This window comes from Piliocolobus tephrosceles, chromosome 5 (genome assembly GCF_002776525.5).
Source record: "Piliocolobus tephrosceles isolate RC106 chromosome 5, ASM277652v3, whole genome shotgun sequence".
NCBI classification, from domain to species: domain Eukaryota; kingdom Metazoa; phylum Chordata; class Mammalia; order Primates; family Cercopithecidae; genus Piliocolobus; species Piliocolobus tephrosceles.
The window spans coordinates 73509615-73528679 of NC_045438.1; the positions used below are offsets into that span (position 1 = coordinate 73509615).

Below are 19065 nucleotides of genomic sequence, written 5' to 3' on the forward strand. Positions count from 1 at the left end.
CGTATCTACAACAGCCTCAACATGTAGGAACTAAGGAACTGGGGAAGTGATTCTTCTTACCTTTGGGAACTTTTCTGGTATAGAACGTAGTGTCTTCTTTTCTGGCTAAACTTTTCAAATATCTACTCGGGAATTACCTAGAACTAAATGTTTAGAAACCCTTGCAGGGGTCATATGCGTAGTCACCTTCATAAGTGTTTGCCTAGGAGGGGTTGTGGGAAAGAATATAGAGGAAGGAGAGGAGGAGTAAGGGGAAGGATAATTGGATCTGAAACAAAACAGTTGTGCGGACCGGGAGGCTGTAAAATCAAGGGTAGTTCCGAGCCGATGCCACTGTGGGGCGCCAAAGTTCTACTCGGCTAAGGCCCGCCGCCTTCTTGGGTGCGAGGACGAAGTCCTGGAGAACAGATGCACTGGGGGAAGAGAGCCGGGAGGAAGGAGGGAAGGGAAAGGAAAGGAGGGGTGGGGCTAGGGTGTCCTTTATTCTCCAGTTAAACTCGCCTGGGAGACTTTGTTACATAACAAGTCTGTGCGTGGGGGAAAGAAGACTTTGTTAGACGGAAAGAAGGAGGGTGTGGGGAGGGAGTGAAGCTCTTAGAAAAGAAGAAAATCTCGGAATACTGAGTTGACTTGGGAGCACAAACCGTCCTCGTGGCTTCAGAGATGCTGGGGCTTATTCTCAAACTGGGGACACCACCTTTTTTAAAGAGGGCTAGCGAGGAGGGGAGATAGGTTTGGAAAGGGTCCATTCCCCGACCCCCCACCCAACAGACACAAACCAGAGACCCCGCCCAACCTCCCGGCCCCTGACCCCACTCGCTACCCCGTCCCACGCCTGGGGGCTGCTGCCTCCGGGAAGCCGCGCTCTTTCTCCTCCCGGGCCCCGCGGCTCCATCTGCAGCCCCCGAGGACTCCTCAGCCGGGATAAAGGGCGGCCTCCCCCGCCTGCCAGTGCCCAGGATGCTCAGCCGTCAGCTGCGGGGAGGAGCTGATTTCATTTCGGCGCGGCTTTCGCTGCGGGCGGCGAGGGGCGGAGGGGCCGGGGCCCGCGGGGCGGGGCGGTACGCGGGAGGGAGGCGGCGGCCGCGACGACCTGGGGAGGCTGAGCGCCCCGGCCCCGCCAGGATTTATTACATCCCAGCCACTGGCAAAGGTTAGGAACGCGCATTTAGAGACGGGATAATCCAAGTTTAAATATTAAAAGTAAAAGCAGAATCGGTCGAATATTTACCTAGAGACTGAGCAGATCTCCCTTCGTGAGGGGAGAGGACTACGGAGGAGCCCGGCTCCCAGGCCCGCGGCTCTAGCTCTGAGCTTCCCCAGTGGCATCGCCTGTCCGGCCAGGACCCACCTCTGAAGCTTCCTCAGACTGTGGTTAAGGGGGGCGGAACGCGGATCCCCTGGCTCTCCCAAGTCGATTGGAGTCTGTGGGGCTCCGTCCAGATCTTCTGCTTTGTCATATTCTCCTTTTTAAGGGCCTCCCGGACTAACACAAAAGGTGGCGGAAAGTACGTTGGATCAATAGCAAAGATTGTTATTTAGATAACGAATTAATCTCCCTGTTATAATACTTTTTATAGTGAACTTTGCACCCCTTTCATAAGAAAAAGGAATTTAAAGGGAGAAGAAAGTCTCAAACAGGATTAAGGTTTTAATTACAATTCCCTATCGAAATAGTATGTTTGATGAGCTGATCTTATCAATTAATAGTAACATTAAGGCACAAGAAACAGATTCACGGAAATATGCTTAAAGGAGCCTTTTAAAAGTAATCGCACTTGGGGAACTAGCGGGGCAGGCGGCCAGCGATGCTGCGTCCGAGCAGATTTCGGATTCCCCCTCTGCTCGGACTGGTCCAGAGAAGGGCGCATCTGGGGCGCAGGATGGGGCGAGGGCGGCGGGCACGGCGCTGGGAGACCAGGCTACGCTGGTGGGAGGGAAATAATAAATAACAGACGCCTCTTCCAAGCCGAGGCCCACATCAAAGTTGGGGCCCCACAAGGGCCGTGCAGTTCACTGCGTTTGGGTCAGCGTTATATTCCAGGGGCAAATAAAGTAATTTGAACATGCACCAACAGTTTTCCATAAAATACGAGTTAAAAGAAGTAATAGAACTAATCACTGTCTCCTCAAATCAAGTAGAAAACATTTCAATGCACTAATTAGAGTAATTAGAATAATAAGCCTCTGCCTATATGTGGTAAGACAATGTGTACAAACAACTTTATTTAATGTATACTGGTAATCAGCGATGCGTGCCTGCTTGAATGCTTAGCGCAATAAAACTACCCTCCGTCCGCCCAAACAATCAAATACAAATTAGTTTAATGATTGTGCCTGCTGAATGTCTTAGAAATCTACAGGCAGAGGCGAGTAAATAGAAGCATCCTTGTTTGCGTGCGACCCCGCCCGGGCTGGCCGCGGGGCCGGGTGAGTGGCCGCGGGCGGGTGCGGCGGGAGCAATCGGGAGGCTCTGTCGCGCCGGCGGAGGCCAGGCCCGGCGCCAGCATAGACCTGCGCCCCTCAGGAGCCCCTGCTGCTGCCCTTGGTCGCCTTCCCAGTCCTCTCCGGCCAGCTTCCCGCCTCTGCGGTCCTGCGGTGCAGCTCTGGGCCCCAAACCCGCACATCCCCGGCTCGGCCTCACCTCCTGCGAGAGGCAAAAGGCCGCTTTAGAACTCTCCCTCCGCCCGTTTGCGACGCTTTTCAGAGCTGAGTGATTTCCTCTCCTGGGGCGACTCCTTCCAGGGGCCTCGGAGGGCTAAGGGGGATTTCTGCGGCCCCTGAGAGCCCCAGTTCGCGGAGATGGACGCTAGGTCTCCAGTACTGAGGCGCGGCCCCTTACTTTTTCGCTGCCCTCAGCTCTGGCTTGAGATGCCGGGGTGCCCAGAGGGGCTCCCAGGCTCTCTTCTCTAGGGGACTGACTTTCCTCTGCTGGGAACTGATTTTAGGCCCAGCAGGGGAGTGGTTTCCAGGGGGTCTAAGAATTCGTTTTCCTCCGTGCTTCAGCGCGTGAAGAGTAGGTTCCTCTTCATTGGAGGTAGGGAGCTGAGGTCAGAAACACCCAGAAGTTTGATGGGTGGGAGCTGAAGGAAACCTGCCTCAGAACTTTGCTCCCCAGCTCTCAGCTGTCCCCCTCCATTCTCGCCAATACCGCCCCCCACCCCCCGCAAAAAGCAGGAAAAGCCCAGATGACTGTACTTCCCTGGGCAGCTGTCCCCCTTTCCTCTCCAGTCTTCCTGCACTTATCTCATCTCCCTCTTTCTCTTGGGGCACTGTCTTCCACAATTGCCTCTCCTATGCAGGTGCAATGTCCTGGGCCCGACTCTGCAGAGGCAAGTGGAAAAGCCAGACAGGCAGAAAGCTAGGAGACTCTCCTCCCGGCCTCGACCCCTTGTCACTCCTAGGCCCACCGCATCTCTGCCCAAGCCACGCGCGCCCCCAGAGAGGCCCTGCCAACTCCTTCGTCTAGATCCCACTTTCCCGGGGCGACGGTTATACCCAAGACACCTGGACTCCTCCTAACCGCCACCTCTAGCCTCTGCTGGGGGTGGGAGGCAAACACACCAACTGTCCCCCTTACCCTCACCTCCCTTCCTCGGGAAGCGAGAGAGTGGAACAGCTGGACGTCCGAGCTGTTGACCCTTCCCCTGGGAGTCCGGGCCGACGGAGCCTGGGGAGCCGCAGAGAATCCCTGATTTCCAGGCGGGCACTCAGGGACTGTTGGCAACGTCCCGAGCAAAGGCCGGGACTGAAAGTGTAGTGAGTGCCCCGCTCCTTTCCCTCTCTCTCCCCCTCGCGCAGCCGAGTCTAGCTGTCTGGGCCTTCGCGACAGCGGCCAGGGTCCCCGAGGTGGGGGGTGCGCGGCAAGGCCAAGGCACCTCTTTTGCGACTGGGCAAGGAGCAGATGCTGGCTGGCAGCACACTCGCCTGCCTTGTCCAGGCGCTGCACCAATTTTGACGGAGTATTTGTTAGGGGAACAACATCAACAAAAAGTTACTAATGTCAAATAATTATCTCCAGAATCATGTGCTGTGGAACATAAAAATTCCTCCGACGAAATGAGATTTCTTAACAGGAGGAGGAAAAGAACTCCTAACACTTTCCACATAGATTTGCCTGAACCTTGAAGCCCAGTGATTTACAATGGCTAATTTGTGTTACAAACCCACAAGAAACTTTCTTTTTTCCCATTCTCCTTCCAAACTCTCTGTGGCCATATTTTTTGGTGTGTGGCCTTTTTTTCCTTCTTTCCTTTTTAAACAACAAACCCAGAGGAAACACTGGTGGGAGGAAAAATATATTACCCAAATAAAAAAGGACGCAAATTCACATTTACTCCACAGTGAGATTTCCTATTGCCGTTGCTCGACACACAGAGTTAATCGTATACAATTCATAAAAATCAAAATCCCCTCCATATCCCTCAGATGGGGTCCTAGTGCTACCCTGTCTTCCTAAAATTGGTGACAACTACGTCTTTGTGGGGGATTTATTTCCTTCTTTTTTCCTAGATGACAGCTCCCCATTCTGAGAGCAGAGAGCTGTTTGCCGCCAACTAGAGACCACTCCAGAGCCTAGGCTCTTCACGCACAAACCACATATGGAAGTCCTCCCCTCCCCGAATCCCAGACAAAGAGCTATAAAAACTCAGAAAGACATGGAAGGAATAAACTTTAGGCTATAGATGCACTTTTACTGGTGTATTAAATAACATTTCAGACTTTTTTTAAAAAAAAAAGAAATACAACTTAATGTTACCAACAATCAGAATTCTAGGAACAATAAAAGAGGCCAGGATTGTTTTGATGGCATAATAAATTATTTCTAAAACCTCTAACAGCTAAGTCAAGCAGAGGTGTCTTTAAGATAAAGGAAGGTACTGTATGATAAAGTTTATTAAGTTTTCTTCTTTTAAAGGAGGGAACAAATTTCTTAGTTTCCCACCAAACACCAGAAAAATGTTAAAATATTCGTTGTTTCCTTATCTCCTTATCAGTCAAGCAAGGCCTTAGGAAAACGAAAAAAGCCATTTTCTGGTACCCTCATGCCTGCCTGATAAGAAGGCATTAAAATAACACTGGCCCCGTTCTGAAAACATGGGTCAGTTAATTCCATGATTTGTTAGCTGGGTGGCAGGCCCCTGCCACTTTTGCCTTGTTTCCCATCCTGAATCAAATGGTGGGAATAGGTATCAGAAGCCCTGATTCTTTCCTACGGCCATCTGCCCCCGTTAAAAGAATATGCATGATTGAAAAGTAAACTTTCCTAAACAGGGAAAATGTTTATATAAAACGTAGTTGTACATTCCATTTAGTTATAATATCAAGATTCATAGTACTTCAAGATGCATGTTTTTCTTTCATTTTAAATAAACACTGTGCTTTGCCCTACTCACTGAAATATACAAGCAGACCCAAAGAATCACTTTTACCTTTGACCCTCACTTCACCAGCCTTCTTTCTTTTTCTGTACAAGTTTCATTATTTGCCTCATTTTAAAACTTGTGTAGAAATTCAATAGAATCTAGAACAGAGTTCTATAAACTGTTTGAAAAAATCAACCAAGCCAAATCATGGAGACTAGTGATAGAAATATAATTTAACCTGGCTCCCCAGCACTACTCAAGCTGCCTCCAAAGTAAGGCAAGTGAAAAGCAAATGAATGCAGCATATAGACATATATGTGCAGGTACCAATGCACCCAAATGCCACCCCCCACCGCCATTGTTGCTGTTGCATCTCTTTATTAGTTGCTTTTGAAAAAATAAGAAGGTAGATGAATGTCTTTACCAAAGCCATTTCACCAGAAATTTTGCCAAACAGTGTGTGGCCTCCACTGATAGGAGCAGGAAGGGAAGGGGAAGAGAACAGTGCTTTTGTTGCTACCATCTGAAATGTAAAGGCGGTTACTTCGTGGGAACCGAGAATGTTTAGGACTGCCAAAGGTAATATTATTTGTGGCTATTCCCTCCATCTGACCTTCACATAACTCTTTTTCACATAATCCCCCATAGTATTACATAAATTTTAAAAGTAACATACTTTGAAGAAACACAGGAGGTCTTTGGGACAGCTGTATTCTGCATTGTCTTAGGAGAAAGAAAGGGTTTGTTGTTATGGCTAGCCAACATCTTAGGGGCAACTGACCCACAAATTTCTCCCAGTGGCAGTGATGGGGTTTCCCACCTTAGTGTGTAATACATTCCCCAAACCAGTGTGGCAACTACCTGAGTAGCCTTAGGATCTGAACAGCAAGCATGGGTCAAAACCACGGTGTGCATGTTTAACATGTGATGGTTTCCAGTCAGCAGTCCCTGTGGCTAAGAACAAAAATGCCTTCTCAAGGTCCACTAAAATGCCCTGCAGAGGGCAGATGCTGCTTGTTTTCTGCCTGCAATAGAGGAGAATATTGACCCAGAACTCAAATCTATACCCAGCTTAAACATTTTACCCATCAGCATGTCTGCGGTCACAAAACACTTCTTCTTTCTGTCACTTCTCGTTCAGACTATTGAGAAGATCATTTGGTGGAATCTGTTTGAGACCCATGTAATATTGACTAGGAGTTAGAAAAGATGATCAGATGTAATAAGCCCAGAAACTACCTTTCAAAATGGACATTTATACTTAAACCAATGTTCCAAGGAGGGCTTTAAATACATCATCAAACTTGTAAAGTGATCCAACACTGCTTGAAATTCTCACTAACCTTAAAACGGATTTTTGGTACTATGTCATCTAAGATTGTCTGAAACAATCTGTTATTAGCATCACGGCTTGAATCTCTCCCATATGTTCTTTTTCTTTTTTTTTTTTCTTTATTTGCTTTAAAGCCCATTTGTATGCCTAATGAAAAATAGACACAATTGTATAAACCATTGTAAAATTCATCTTTTTATGCAAACCAAACAGGAATAATGTATAGGATTTACCTCTAATCATTTAGTAAACACACAATAGCATACTATCAGGGTTATTCTTTGTTAAGAGATACTTGTAAATTATTAAAAATAATAATCTCCTACATCTTGCTTTTCTGTAGATCCCAAATTATGTGAGGACCTGTGGGTAGAGATTAAAGTCCACCTAGTTCCACTGATGTTCTCCAAAACTGCACAATTGAGTAAGGTACAGTTAACCTGGAAAGAAGATGCAGGCATATCTGCACATATTTAAAGGGGACAAACATCTCAACAAATTGAAGCTCAAACCCAATGACCATTTCAATTTAATGCTACAGGCATAGTGGCTGAAAGATTTGGGACTAATAGTTTTTGCAAAGAAAAGTGAATTAGACCAGTAGTCTCCATTAAAAAAAAAAAAAAGCCTCTGAAAGTTATGAACATGAAATCTGGCGGTATATGCATAAAATTTATTCCAAAACTTTATGAAGTATAAAGGAAGGGAAGTGTTTTACACACAACTCAACTCAGTCAATTTAAGGTCTAGGGTTTTCCCCCCTTAAAACTTGGCACTATCTTTAAAAATAAAATAAAGATATTTCAATAATTAGAACAAACTATGAAGGTATTGTGCATTTCTGTTTTATGTAGATAATAAAATATTACTTTAACATAAATATATAAGGATCTCTGCGTTTTTATTTTCCCCACAAGCACAACCAAATGTACCAAAAACAAAGTATTTTTTAAGAGACTGAACAAAAAAATTACATCCCATATAGATTTTGCTCACCTATTCATTTAAAGCTACAGAAAAACAGTTTCCAGAACCTTTTTGCTTCAAAAGAAATAAATATACATTGAGGCAGGCCACTTAAAAATGATATGAAAATATTTCCCTGGGTAGCATTAAAAAAAAAGAAAAATAGACAAAGAAACATTTAAACTATTTCTGCATTTCAAAAGACAGATATTAAACATATATACATAGTGGTAAGGTTCAGTGGTAACTTTCATCTTAGTAAACCTATAAGAGTCAGAGAAGCTGTAGATACATCCTCTGAACTCCAGCTTCTGACCTTACCTACTTGGTAATAAGTATCTGAAAATTCATTTCCTCCCTTCACCAGTGGCTATTTGCCCTGCTCTGGATAGCTTCACTAAAGGCCAGTCCCCATACCTCAGGAACAAGCAGTGTGATGTACCCGAAGCAGCTCCGTGCCCATCTCCTTGTGACATTCATTGGGGGAAATGAAATACAGGCAAATAAATATGCCCATTATAAGTCACCATTTATCTTGCAAAAACATTGAAAATGAAACAATCACAGGTGTTTGAAAAGACAATATAAAGCATATTTCCTAAAACCTTAAAGACTAATGAGTGCAATGCTAATCTGATGCTGAACCATAATTTTATGGTAGTGAGACTTTCATTTTTTAAAATAAAAATTTATCTAATACCTAACTGGAAAAAAACCCCCAAACTTTTAAGATTAATAAAAAGTGTTTTCCCTTTTAGCGCCCTTTTGTGCTGATTTTTCTTTTAAATTTTAACTGATCACAGTTTAATGGTATTTATTTTCAATACAGTTACAAGTTTTTTCACCTACACTTTCCAGTAGAGTCTTTTGTGTTTGGAGTTAACCGTTTTCCATCAAGATAAGGTCAAAAATGCACTTAAAACTATTAACAAAGGGGAGAAAGGAAGGATTGAAAATGGCATTTTTTTCCCCCTTCATTTGCCTTCCTTAGTGAAAGAGAGGGGAGAAAGCTGTCCAAGTCAAAGTGGTATATTCTGCAATAAATTACAGGCAAAGAGGGCGTGGGACCCTAAATATGACTTGATAAACAAATGAGCTAGTGAAGACAAAACCTGTCTACTGCGTGGAGATCGTCTGTGTATGCTGTGGGTATTTGTGTGCTGAAAAACACAGTCTTATGCATACACTATTAAGTTCTTGGGTCCTTTTTTATGTAAAAAAAAAAAAGCTTATTAGAGAAACAAAGTTTAACTGCTGCTGTCAGCACAAAGAATTCTTCATAATTGTTACTAAAACTGAAGGTAGAGAACTATATAGGGATATCTGAAGATATATACTTCCCTAGTTCTCTTCAAAGTGCCACTTTCTTTCTGCTGGACAACTCTGGAAATATATTTAACCTCCACATTTCCTCTGAGCTCTTTCACAATGGGCCCGCCTGATAAAATGAAGCAATCAGTCACTCACTATCGATTTTTCTTTTTTCTTCCCTCCATAACCTCCCCCAGAAACACTGCCTGAAAATGAAGTTTACTTTGTGGCTGGTAACAACAACCAATGCTTATTTTTATATTCCAAACTGGATTCTTGCCTTGGATAAAGCGGGTAGACCACGCACATTTCCTGAAAGCAGAGAATTGTCTATTTTGTATGAAGCCAATCGTTTTGCTTTGGTAAGAGGAACAAATAGATGTTACACCCTTGCAAGGGGAATCTGAAGGTAACCAAAGTTCACAAACAGTACGAATAAGAGGCAACACAAGAACATAAGAAATGGAGAGAGGCCAAGAGCTGGCTTCAACTCTCTCCGATGAATAAAGCAAAGCAAAGCAAAATCCCCCCAAACGGCAATTCCCAAATTAACGGTGGGGAGAAAGAGAAAATATGTTCATGAATTTGTTCATGTAAACTTCAATTTTCTTGCAGTGCAAATTTATGTGGTTAAATTTTGCCTATATCAAAGAACGTGTGTATTTTTTCCTCTTTCCTGATGGGAATCCACATCAAATAAACACAGAAGCATGTGCCAACTCCAAGCATCAGGAAGCTGCGTCTTGTGTTTATCATGGTTTGGTGGATATTTTTTTCCTTTTTGGTAATTTATTTAGTTTTGCCAGGTATTTATCTCAGTGCTTGCCATCTCTCTCTCTCTCTCTCTTTCTATCTATCACACACTCTCCTCACTCTCTCCAGGAGACACTCCACTCCATTGCCTGGTTACTCGTCTGCAAAGGTCAAAACACATCATTACACCTGCTACCTTTAAAGGATAGTCCAGTGTCTTAGTTGCTTTCCTTTTTCCTCATTTTTTTTTTCTTTTTAAGGGACGGGGAAATAATAATTAAAAATAAAAGAACAATCAGAAGTTAGAGAGGGAACAAGAGGGCCGGGAAAGGGCCAAGGACCAAAGGGGAGGGGGAGCCCCGCGCTCTGCCCCTCCCCCCGCTCGAGTTCACTGGACGGGCGTCTGCACCCCGTGGTGTGGTGGCGTGTCCCTACTCCCCCCGTACACATCCTCGGCGCCCGGCAGAGTCCCTCCGGGAGGGGTCATCCTTTTCTCTTTCTGTCTCCTGTTACAAAACCAAACTCTCACCACCTCCTTCTCCAGCTGTAAGCTGTCCGCGAGGGAGGTGATCTCCTGGGCCGAGGGCTTGGGGCATTTGAGGAAATGGCTCTCCAGAGCCCCCTTGACGCTCACCTCGATGGAGGTCCGCTTTTTCCGCTTGCGCCCTTGCGCTGCGATCTTGTCTATGCTCGTGGGGCTGCCCGAGGACGAGTCCGCCTCCTCCAACCACTTGTTCAACAAAGGCTTCAGCTTGCACATGTTCTTGAAGCTCAGCTGCAGGGCCTCAAACCTGCAGATGGTGGTCTGCGAGAACACGTTGCCATACAGGGTGCCCAGAGCCAGCCCCACGTCCGCTTGGGTAAATCCCAGTTTGATCCGCCGCTGCTTGAACTGCTTGGCGAACTGCTCCAGGTCGTCCGAGGTCGGCGTGTCCTCGTCCGAGTGCGGGTCGTGGTGCGCGCCTGGGTGGCCAGGCGGACCCTGCGGGGGCGGCGGGGGCGGCGGCTGCTGGTGCGGGTGCGAGTGCGGGTGGGGATGGTGGTCTGCATGGTGTGGCTCGTCGTGCGCGTCCCGCAGGCCGTGGTGGTGCAGCCCGGCCGGCTGCCCGCCGGCGCCCAGCATGCCGTTCACCGTGAAGCTGGGCTGCGAGTAGAGCAAGCCGCCGTTGGACGCTCCCATGGAGGGTGGGAGGTGCGCTGTAGCCGCGGCGCTCCGCCATGCCCCGGGCCCCGGGTGGTGGTTAGCGGCGTGGTGCACCAGATGCGGCGGCCGCTGTTGCTGCTGCTGCTGCTGCTGTTGCTGCTGTTGCTGCTGCTGTTGCTGTTGCTGCTGCTGGTGCTGCTGCTGCAGGGCGCCTGGCCCGTGCAGCTCATCGCCACGGCCGCCCTGCTGCACCACCACCGAGGGCTTGATGTCCGGCTGGCCCAGGGGGCTGGTGGACCACGGGGAGCCGTCGCCGCCGCCCCCGCCGCCGCCCCCGCCCCCCCCGCCGCCGCCGCCGCCCCCGCCGCCGCCGCCGTGGGACAGCGCGGTGATCCACTGGTGAGCGTGGCTGAGCGGGTGTCCGTTGCTCTGCAGCGCGCCGTAGTCGCCCTGCACCAGGCTCTGCGCTTCGCGGTAGCCCCCCGCGCCCTGCTGCATGCCGCCGGGCGGCTCGGCGTGCACGATGGAGGCGCTGGAGGTGAGCAGGCTGTAGTGGTTAGACGCTGCGGTCGCCATGACTCTCTGAGCCGGACTGAGCGCTCCGGTTAAAGGAGCCGCGCATTTGACAGTTACTTTTTCGCCTCGGGCTCTCTCTCCTCGCTAGCTCTTTCTCCTCTCTCTCCCACAGCGGGCAGCTCCGACGCCCGCTCCGACGCCTTCTGTTGCTGCTCCTGCTATTACTGCTGCTGCTGCTGCTGCCGCCGCCGCCGCCTCCCGCCCGCCCGCCCTCGCTCTCTTTCTCCTCCTCTCCCTCCTTCTCGCTCTCGCTCACTCTCTGACTAGCTCGGCGCTCCCCCCTCTCCCTGCTCTCTCCAGCTCTCTCCCGCTCTCTTGGCAGCGCCGGCTCGCAGCGGCACGCGCCTGGGCCCCGCCCCCTCCGCCCCCTCCCATTGGCTCCGCGCCCTTTGATTTACGTGGATACCGCTAGCAACCTCCCAGGCCGGCGTCACTGATTGGTGCAGAGCTACTCCCTCCTCCTCCCCCGGGCTCGGAGTCCTCCTAGCCCTCCTCCTCGTCCCCTTCGCCTCCCAATTCAGATTCCCTCAGTTCTCACCCCCCCTTCTTCCTCACCCAGGGCCTCCTCCTCCCTCTCTCGGATGGGCCCCGCCCCCCATCTGTCTCCCAGGCAGAGAAGCCGGGCAGGGGGGCGGTCCCGATGCTCTTACCGACTACAGAGACTTGGAAGACTAGGATTGGGGTGGGGGGCGGGGGCAGTGGCGTCCACTTTCTTTTTCCAATAGGGCTTTAAGATGGGAAAACGGAGGGGTTAAGAGAAAAGTTGGGTCGCACCCAGCCAGCGGGAGTCGGATTTTTATTCACTTAGGGACGAACACACAGTGTGTATCTCTTAAACCTAGAGCCAAGAGCCAGACTTGTTCCCCTCTTCAACTCTCCTTGCATTCCACGGTTAGAGTTTCAGTACACGAGTGTCTCTTGCTCCAGGGTGTGTGGACACTTCTGCCCCAATAAAGCTCTTCTCCTTCCCCTCTACCCCGCGGCTGGCACAGGCTCTCTTCCTTTTAGCTTCCAGGCCCAATTGTCTCCCAGTCCCTCGGGGAAAGAACCCCGAGAGAGGCAGGCTCGGCCGGCGTCGCGGCTTTTAAGTCACTCCTGTCAAGGCTCAGAGTTGCTTGCTCTGACAGCGTAGCGGTCTGAACTGAAAACAAAACAAAACTCTAAAAGTCTCCGTCAGATTCACACGCCGGCGCGCGCAGTTTTTAGTTTAGAAAACTAGAAGCCTGCGTGGGCTCCGCCTTGTGCGAGGCTGCCGGAGTGCTAGCGAGGGGTGTGCGGCCTCGTGGGGGCGGCGCAGTCGCCAAAGGCCGCTCCGGGAAGCGGCGCAGAGGGGCTGCGTGCGCGATTCCCCGCGCTCCTACCGCTGGTGGGTGCAACTTTTCCGTTAGCCGCCTCGGAAGGAGGAAAAGTGTGTGAAGCAAATGGGCTGATGCCAGGGGAACCTTCCTAATCAGTAACTTCTGTGGGCGCTAGCGGGTGGCGTTAGTCTATGTCTTTGGCGCTGGCCAAAGCTTCCAGCTCAGCTTTTAGCAGTGAACTCCAGAGCAAGACTATGGGACCATGCACCCGCAGCGCCGCTCTACGGAGCGCGGGCGCGTCGCGCCATCAGTTCCTTAGCCGCCTAGAAGCAGGTGCCGCCTGCGAATTTCCGAGCCTGCAAGCCCCGTAGCTAGAACCTGGGCGCCAACCCAGGCTGGAGCGGCGTGACCGCCACGCAGGGCCGGGTGTGTATATGGGCGCTGTAAAGCGAAATCAACAGTTACTGCCGGGAAAGGAATGACAGACCCCAGGGAACCTGGATCGCCTCCCCACCTCTCCCCTGGCTCTATCGCTGGTTTTGCCGGCGGTCGTAGGCTTGAGGGGGCAGCCAAATCAACGCTCAGAGGGAGCATTTTGGGGCCTCTGAGCATCTGAATCCAGACAGCAGATTGGAGCGGGCCAGAAAATTCATCATGACTAACAAGGAGCCATGCTCTTTGGAGAGTGGCTGAGCTGTTTATAAAATCACCACGTTGAGCACCCGCCCGAGCAAGACGCTTTGGCTGAGAATTTCCACGTGTCCTGTGTTTATGAGTGTGTGTGTGGGAGAGAAATGGATAGGGGAGGGGCGAGCCCACAGGCCGCCAGCAGGACGGACCTGCACCCCCACAACGCGCGCACCCGCGCGGCGAGGCGAGGCGAGGACACACACAGCGTGTCGCTCCGTCCCAGCGCAAGCGCGGGGCCACTCTGGCCGCGCGCCTGGGGGCTGCTAGGAATCCCATAACTTTGTCCAGCTGGGAAAAAATGAAAAAGTCCGAGCCTCAGCGCGCAGACTCAGTGGCTGGTGCCCGGGGCTCCTCTACCAGCCAAGGGGCTGGGTGGCGGGCAGAGCCGCCTTCTCCCGACTTCGGCCCTGCGTCCCCTGTGCTAGGCGCGTGACTTTCCCTGGGCCTTGGGGAGCGCACAGACAGCTCGCCAGTCGCATCTTCTCCTGACACGTCGCGCCTTTCTTTTCCCGGACCTGGGAGCTCAGAGCTCCCAGGGACAGAAGAATCCAGCCCTGGGGAAGGGACGCGTCCGAGTGCTAAGCAGCTCATACTTCTACCCCACCTTTCTGGGGCAGGTGTCTGCTTTTCTCTGGATTTAATTTCACATTTTGGAGGGACAAGGCCTTCTGCAGCCCTTGCAGATGATACACTCGAGAGAAGAATGAAGTTTCCAAATACATATCCGAGGGAACTAAGGCGGCCTGGCTCTGAATCAATTTAAAAGTTCCTCCTCCTCTTATCTTTCTCTCCACACCCCACCCCACCCCCCGCCCTCCTTCCCGCAAAGGGCGCTAGTGTGAGAGGACAAGCATAGGCTGCACGTGTACATCAAAACTTCCTGTCTGCGATAGGACATCACCGGCGATTAATGCTGAGATCCTTCCCACGTTTACTTCCCAGGTCTCCACTCCACCCTCCACCCCCGTCTCATTTCGCTGGCGGCCGAGGAGCCGAAACGTTCCCAACAGGGTTTAATATACCCAATAAATCCCCGGGAGTACACAAAGCAATAGCCTACCCGGGGCCTCAGTCTCTGCACCCCACCCCCACCCCCGAGCGCGGCCAATCGCCAGGCGGGCCAGGCAGGGCGCGCACCGCAGCTCTGAGCACCACCTCCCCACGAGCTACCGCCGCCTACCCTTCAGGCGCCCGGGGCCCGGTTGGCGCGAATGCCGGGTTCCGAGAACCCTGGGCTTCCTGGTCTGCCTCCCAAGGCGGCACCTTTTGGGGTCTCCTGAAACTTGAGCTCTCGCAGGTTTTAGATCCAGGCGGGGGCCTCTGCACCGGTTCCTCCCCCGCCCCGTGCTCTCGGGGCCCATTCTTTGGGCTGACCGTGTCAGGGCAGAGTCCGCGCGTCTGCCTGCCATTCTCCGCCCGCATAAAAGCACGTTGAAGGTGTCTCGGGCAGACACCTCCAGGTTTTGATTCAGTTCATTCCCTTTCACTGTTCAAAGCAGCTGTTCAAATACACAGACTGCTTACGTTGACGTGGAGAGGATTTCAAACAACGCTAAAATGCTTTGAACTGACAAGGTGTCTTGATATCTCCCTCACTCCAGCACAGCTCCTCGAGATCACTCGCTAGGACAATGGCTGAGCAGGCGGTTCGTGCGGGCCTCGCCGCCTCCGGGCGGGGACTGCCCGGTGTCCTAAGCCCCTTCCGCAAGGACAGGATGGAGGCACCTGTGGGGAGATGCTGGCGCCACCCCAGCTTCTTCTCCCAGGTCCGGAAGAACCTCTACTCAGTCAGTACCCTGAGCTGGACTTGTCTGAAGAAACGGAGCCGACTCCCTCTTGCCGGGGTGCGCTGAGTGGAGGGGAAACATCCTGGAATAACAGAACTACACTAAAAAGACATCCATGTTATCTCTCACATTTTCACACTCCTCGAGATAGTGAGCTCGACCTGGGTCTTAGTAGCACCTAGCACCTTGACAACACCCCCCCAAATTTCCACCTGAGTAACACTTATTGAGTCAGTCCATGCACTGTAACTTGAACTCTAATTTATTAACTCTTTCATCTAGTAAACACACTCACACCATATATAAAATAGCATTTATTTATTTCTATATACCAGGAGTTGACAGAAAACCCACCATGACCACTCCCATACATTGAGCTGGAGGCACACAATTACTAAAACAGAGGTGAAACGGTATTCATTTGATCTTAATTTTTTCTTATTTCTGTAGTCCCAGGATAATAGGAATCAGGAAATGAAAGAAAACAGTAAGAATTTTCTTAGGAGATGGCCATTGGGGGAGTGGAGGTGGCAGCTGGTTTAAACCTAGGTAAAACTAGAAAAAGAAACTGCTGTTTCTTTTTTCATATATCTACCTTGGAGGATCATGTTTGAATGTCCCTACTCCTCCTCCTCTTTTTAAAAAGCCTTGTCTCAGTCATTCATTCCTGTGCTTCCTGCTCTTCTGCTAGACCCCAGCAGCTGTTTGATTTAGTGAGACCCCCCTCCAACCTCTGAGAGGAACTTCTTTACTAAGGGCCTGCAGAATGTCAAAACTGAGGCTCCGGCTTCAGATCTAGAGCTTTGAACAGCCAATCCACACAAAAAGGCAGCTGGCTGCTTTAATGAAAACTGCGGTAAAGCTTCAAGAACTTCAACCTTGGGGGATGCATTTATAAGGAACATGGAAAATGCATTTCCAAGTTGCTGGTTCTTGGGAGAGACATAATAAACATTTACCAAAAAAAAAAAAAAAAAAAGAACAGAACTTATTATCTTTAATTATGCAACAGCACATTTTCTCCTGAAGCAATACAGCTTCCATATGAATTTGTATGTTACTATCTATACCTACATTTTGCAAATTCCTAAATGTGCATCTGTCCTTATGTCATAAAAGGTCTTGAAGAATGAAAAGTTTTCTGAAAGTTGAAACTCCCCTATGTCATATGCTTGGCAACTCAGGCCACACATCACATACAAAAATTCTATTTTACCTTCATTACTGTGTAAACCAGTGAAATATAATGTCCTTAATTCAGTATTTGAAATAAAATTATCTGTATTTATAGATACTAGTATCTTACCCTTTTTCTTCAAGTTATAAATTTTATCATTAAAAACAGTCCCCCCTTTGTAGTCTGCAAGTGAGTATTTTATAGACAGGGATGGCTTGAAGACATCTAGCACCATGTCACCCAGATAGTCTAGCTGTTTCAAGGATTACTTTAAGTAATTTATCAAAGGAAGCCTGCTAAATCCTGAGTGGTAAATATGAGGCCTTAGGAGGGAGAAAACATAAAGGAAGCATTCCATCAGTGTGTGAGATAAATTCTGTTTGGAGGAGTTAATATAGCTTGTTTATATGAAATCTCAGAAACAGAACAAAAAATCTCAGAAACAGAACAGGAGACAATTGGTGGCTTCTAGTTTGCTTCCCGCAATTTCACTTTCAAAGGACTAGCAGTTAAATGACCTCTTAACAATGGAGCCTAAAGGTGTCTGTGTGTGTGCGTGTGTGTGCGCGCGCGTGTGTGTGCGTGTGTGCGCGCGTGTGTGTGTGCGCGCACACGCACACACAGGCTAGCTCACGTTTTCTCCCCCTAGCCTTAAAGCAGGTGGATGGCTGGCCACCAGTAGGGGATGACAACTCTTTGATAAATTAAAGTGATTTCAACAGAAACCTCCTTAGCTCTAAAGCATTTGGAAATGTACTGAGATGAAGCTCTTGCTGGAGTTCCTGGCTTCTCTCATCCTCTGGAGCAATTTTCGAAGAGGAAGGCAAGCTACGGACGAGTGCACTAACATACACCTGCGCACAGAGGCAGGCTGGGGAAGTGGGAGGAGGGAGTACTCAGCTATTTCACTGAAGCCATTTCCAAGGGCTAGGGCTGTTGCTCCAGCCCTGGGATAAACAGGCTGTATTTGGTTGAAGTTGGACTTCAGTTCTCTTATTCTGCCTGCACACAGCACGAATGCAAATCCTTCTGAAGTGCACAAGTGCACTTAACAATTCTGTCGTTAGTGTCCGGGAGGACGGCAGCGGGGTGGGAGGGAGGGGGGAATGGGGGACGGGAAGGAGAGCAGGTGGTGCACTGGCGGGAGAGATGCTTTTCTGGAGAGCAGTTAACCACAGCCGTAGTAACTGTGGGCCAGAATCTTCTGCTAGGTCTCAGAGTTTCGAATCTGTCATTCTAGACAGCCTTTGGACATCATAAAGTTAGGGATGATTGTGTTTTTAAAGACAGGTTTCCAGAATTTGAGTCCTGGGAACATAGGGGCAGAAGTTGGCCGGAAGAGGAGGCAGAAAGAGGAAGCCTTAGGCAGATTGGAGCAGGGAGCCTCCTGGCTCCTCTTGTCTTTTCTGAGAGTTTTCGATGGTAATCTAGGGCAGCCGGGTCCCAGCATTAAATGCAAAATAGGAAAACAGAACACGGCCGAGTCATAGGCCTGATCATATTAATGCCCTAGGTCAGAGGGAGAAAATAATGAATAGGCATGGAGCTCAGTTCGTGGAAGGGAACTTAATTAACCTTGGGAGAGTGAAAGAAAGTCAGAGATCATGCCTAGTACTTCGGTCTGGGGTGCTTATATTAATGTGTGTGTGTGTGTGTGTGTGTGTTGGGCAGGAGAGAGGTGTAGTCTGCTCTATACATTTTTCTAATATATATATTTTCTAACCCTGGAAAAAGGTGGAGTTTGTACTCCTCAGGGCCATCCAAACACCCACACAGTGCCCGCAGGGAACTCCCCTGCGGGAGCCCCCGAACTCGGTAGTGAGGTCCTGTGTCCTACCCTCGGCCCGCGTGGGGGATCAGTGGGGGTAGAAAGCAAGAGCTAAGGCTTCCCAGCGCCCTGGCCTGACTCCGGGAGGGACTGCTCTGGAAAGGATGGAGGTGGGGGTGGCGGGGAGGGATGTTCTGTGGTCGAAGAGCGCCCAGGCAGGTCCTGGCTGGGATCGGGGGAGGAAGACGAGGGCGAGAAGCAGGAGGCCGGGCCATTGTCCAGGGAGGGCGCATTTTTGTCCGGATGCTGCTGGTTGCTATAGCGAGGAGGGAAATCCAAACAGAAAGGCTCAGTTCGCCTCCCTGGGGCCTGGGAGCAGCCCTCCCTCCTCTCAACCAAAATAAAAGTGCCGCCTGGGGCCTGGCACCCTTTCCCTGAGAGCCGACTGCTGGCTCGAGGAGAAGGGCCCGGAGGACCCGGGCACTGAGCAAGGGAAGGCGGACAGGCCCCGCGGGGAACGGCCAAGCAGCTTACTGCTGGAGCGAGCTGAAAGCCCCAGCTACTCTCCCCCTTTTGTCCCCCAGCCCAACTGTTTTCCTGCCCCTATTTTGTTTAGGAAAAATCCCACAACTTTCTCCAACTTATGCCTTCCCAGTGGTTGAAACCCCTTCTCCGCTGGGCTGATGGCAGCGATTCCGCCTTGAAGGCGCGGTCCGAGGAGAGGGACCCGCGCGCAGCGCCGGCAGTGTACAGAGGAGCGGCAATACCAGCGGCGGAACGGCCTGTTAGGAGAGTTTAAAAACCGCTCAAAGGAAAACCTTACTAGAAAGAAGTGTAGTTGCAAATTTCTCACATTTAAGAGACTCTTATTTTGCAGTAGGCTTTTTTTTTTTTTT

The 19065-nt window shown here is 50.0% G+C and overlaps 1 protein-coding gene across 1 annotated transcript; it reads right to left on the bottom strand.

The window, feature by feature from the left end:
- Positions 1-7528: 7528 nt before the first annotated feature.
- On the bottom strand, positions 7529-11749 carry POU3F2 (POU class 3 homeobox 2). The gene has a single exon (XM_023205819.2). The coding sequence runs from the start codon at positions 11447-11449 to the stop codon at positions 10118-10120; it is 1332 nt and encodes a 443-aa protein (XP_023061587.1). The 5' UTR covers positions 11450-11749; the 3' UTR covers positions 7529-10117.
- Positions 11750-19065: the final 7316 nt, after the last annotated feature.

What these genes read in the sequence shown, in the direction of transcription:
- POU3F2 (XM_023205819.2), bottom strand. Translation starts at nt 11,449, where the DNA reads ATGGCGACCGCAGCGTCTAACCACTACAGCCTGCTCACCTCCAGCGCC.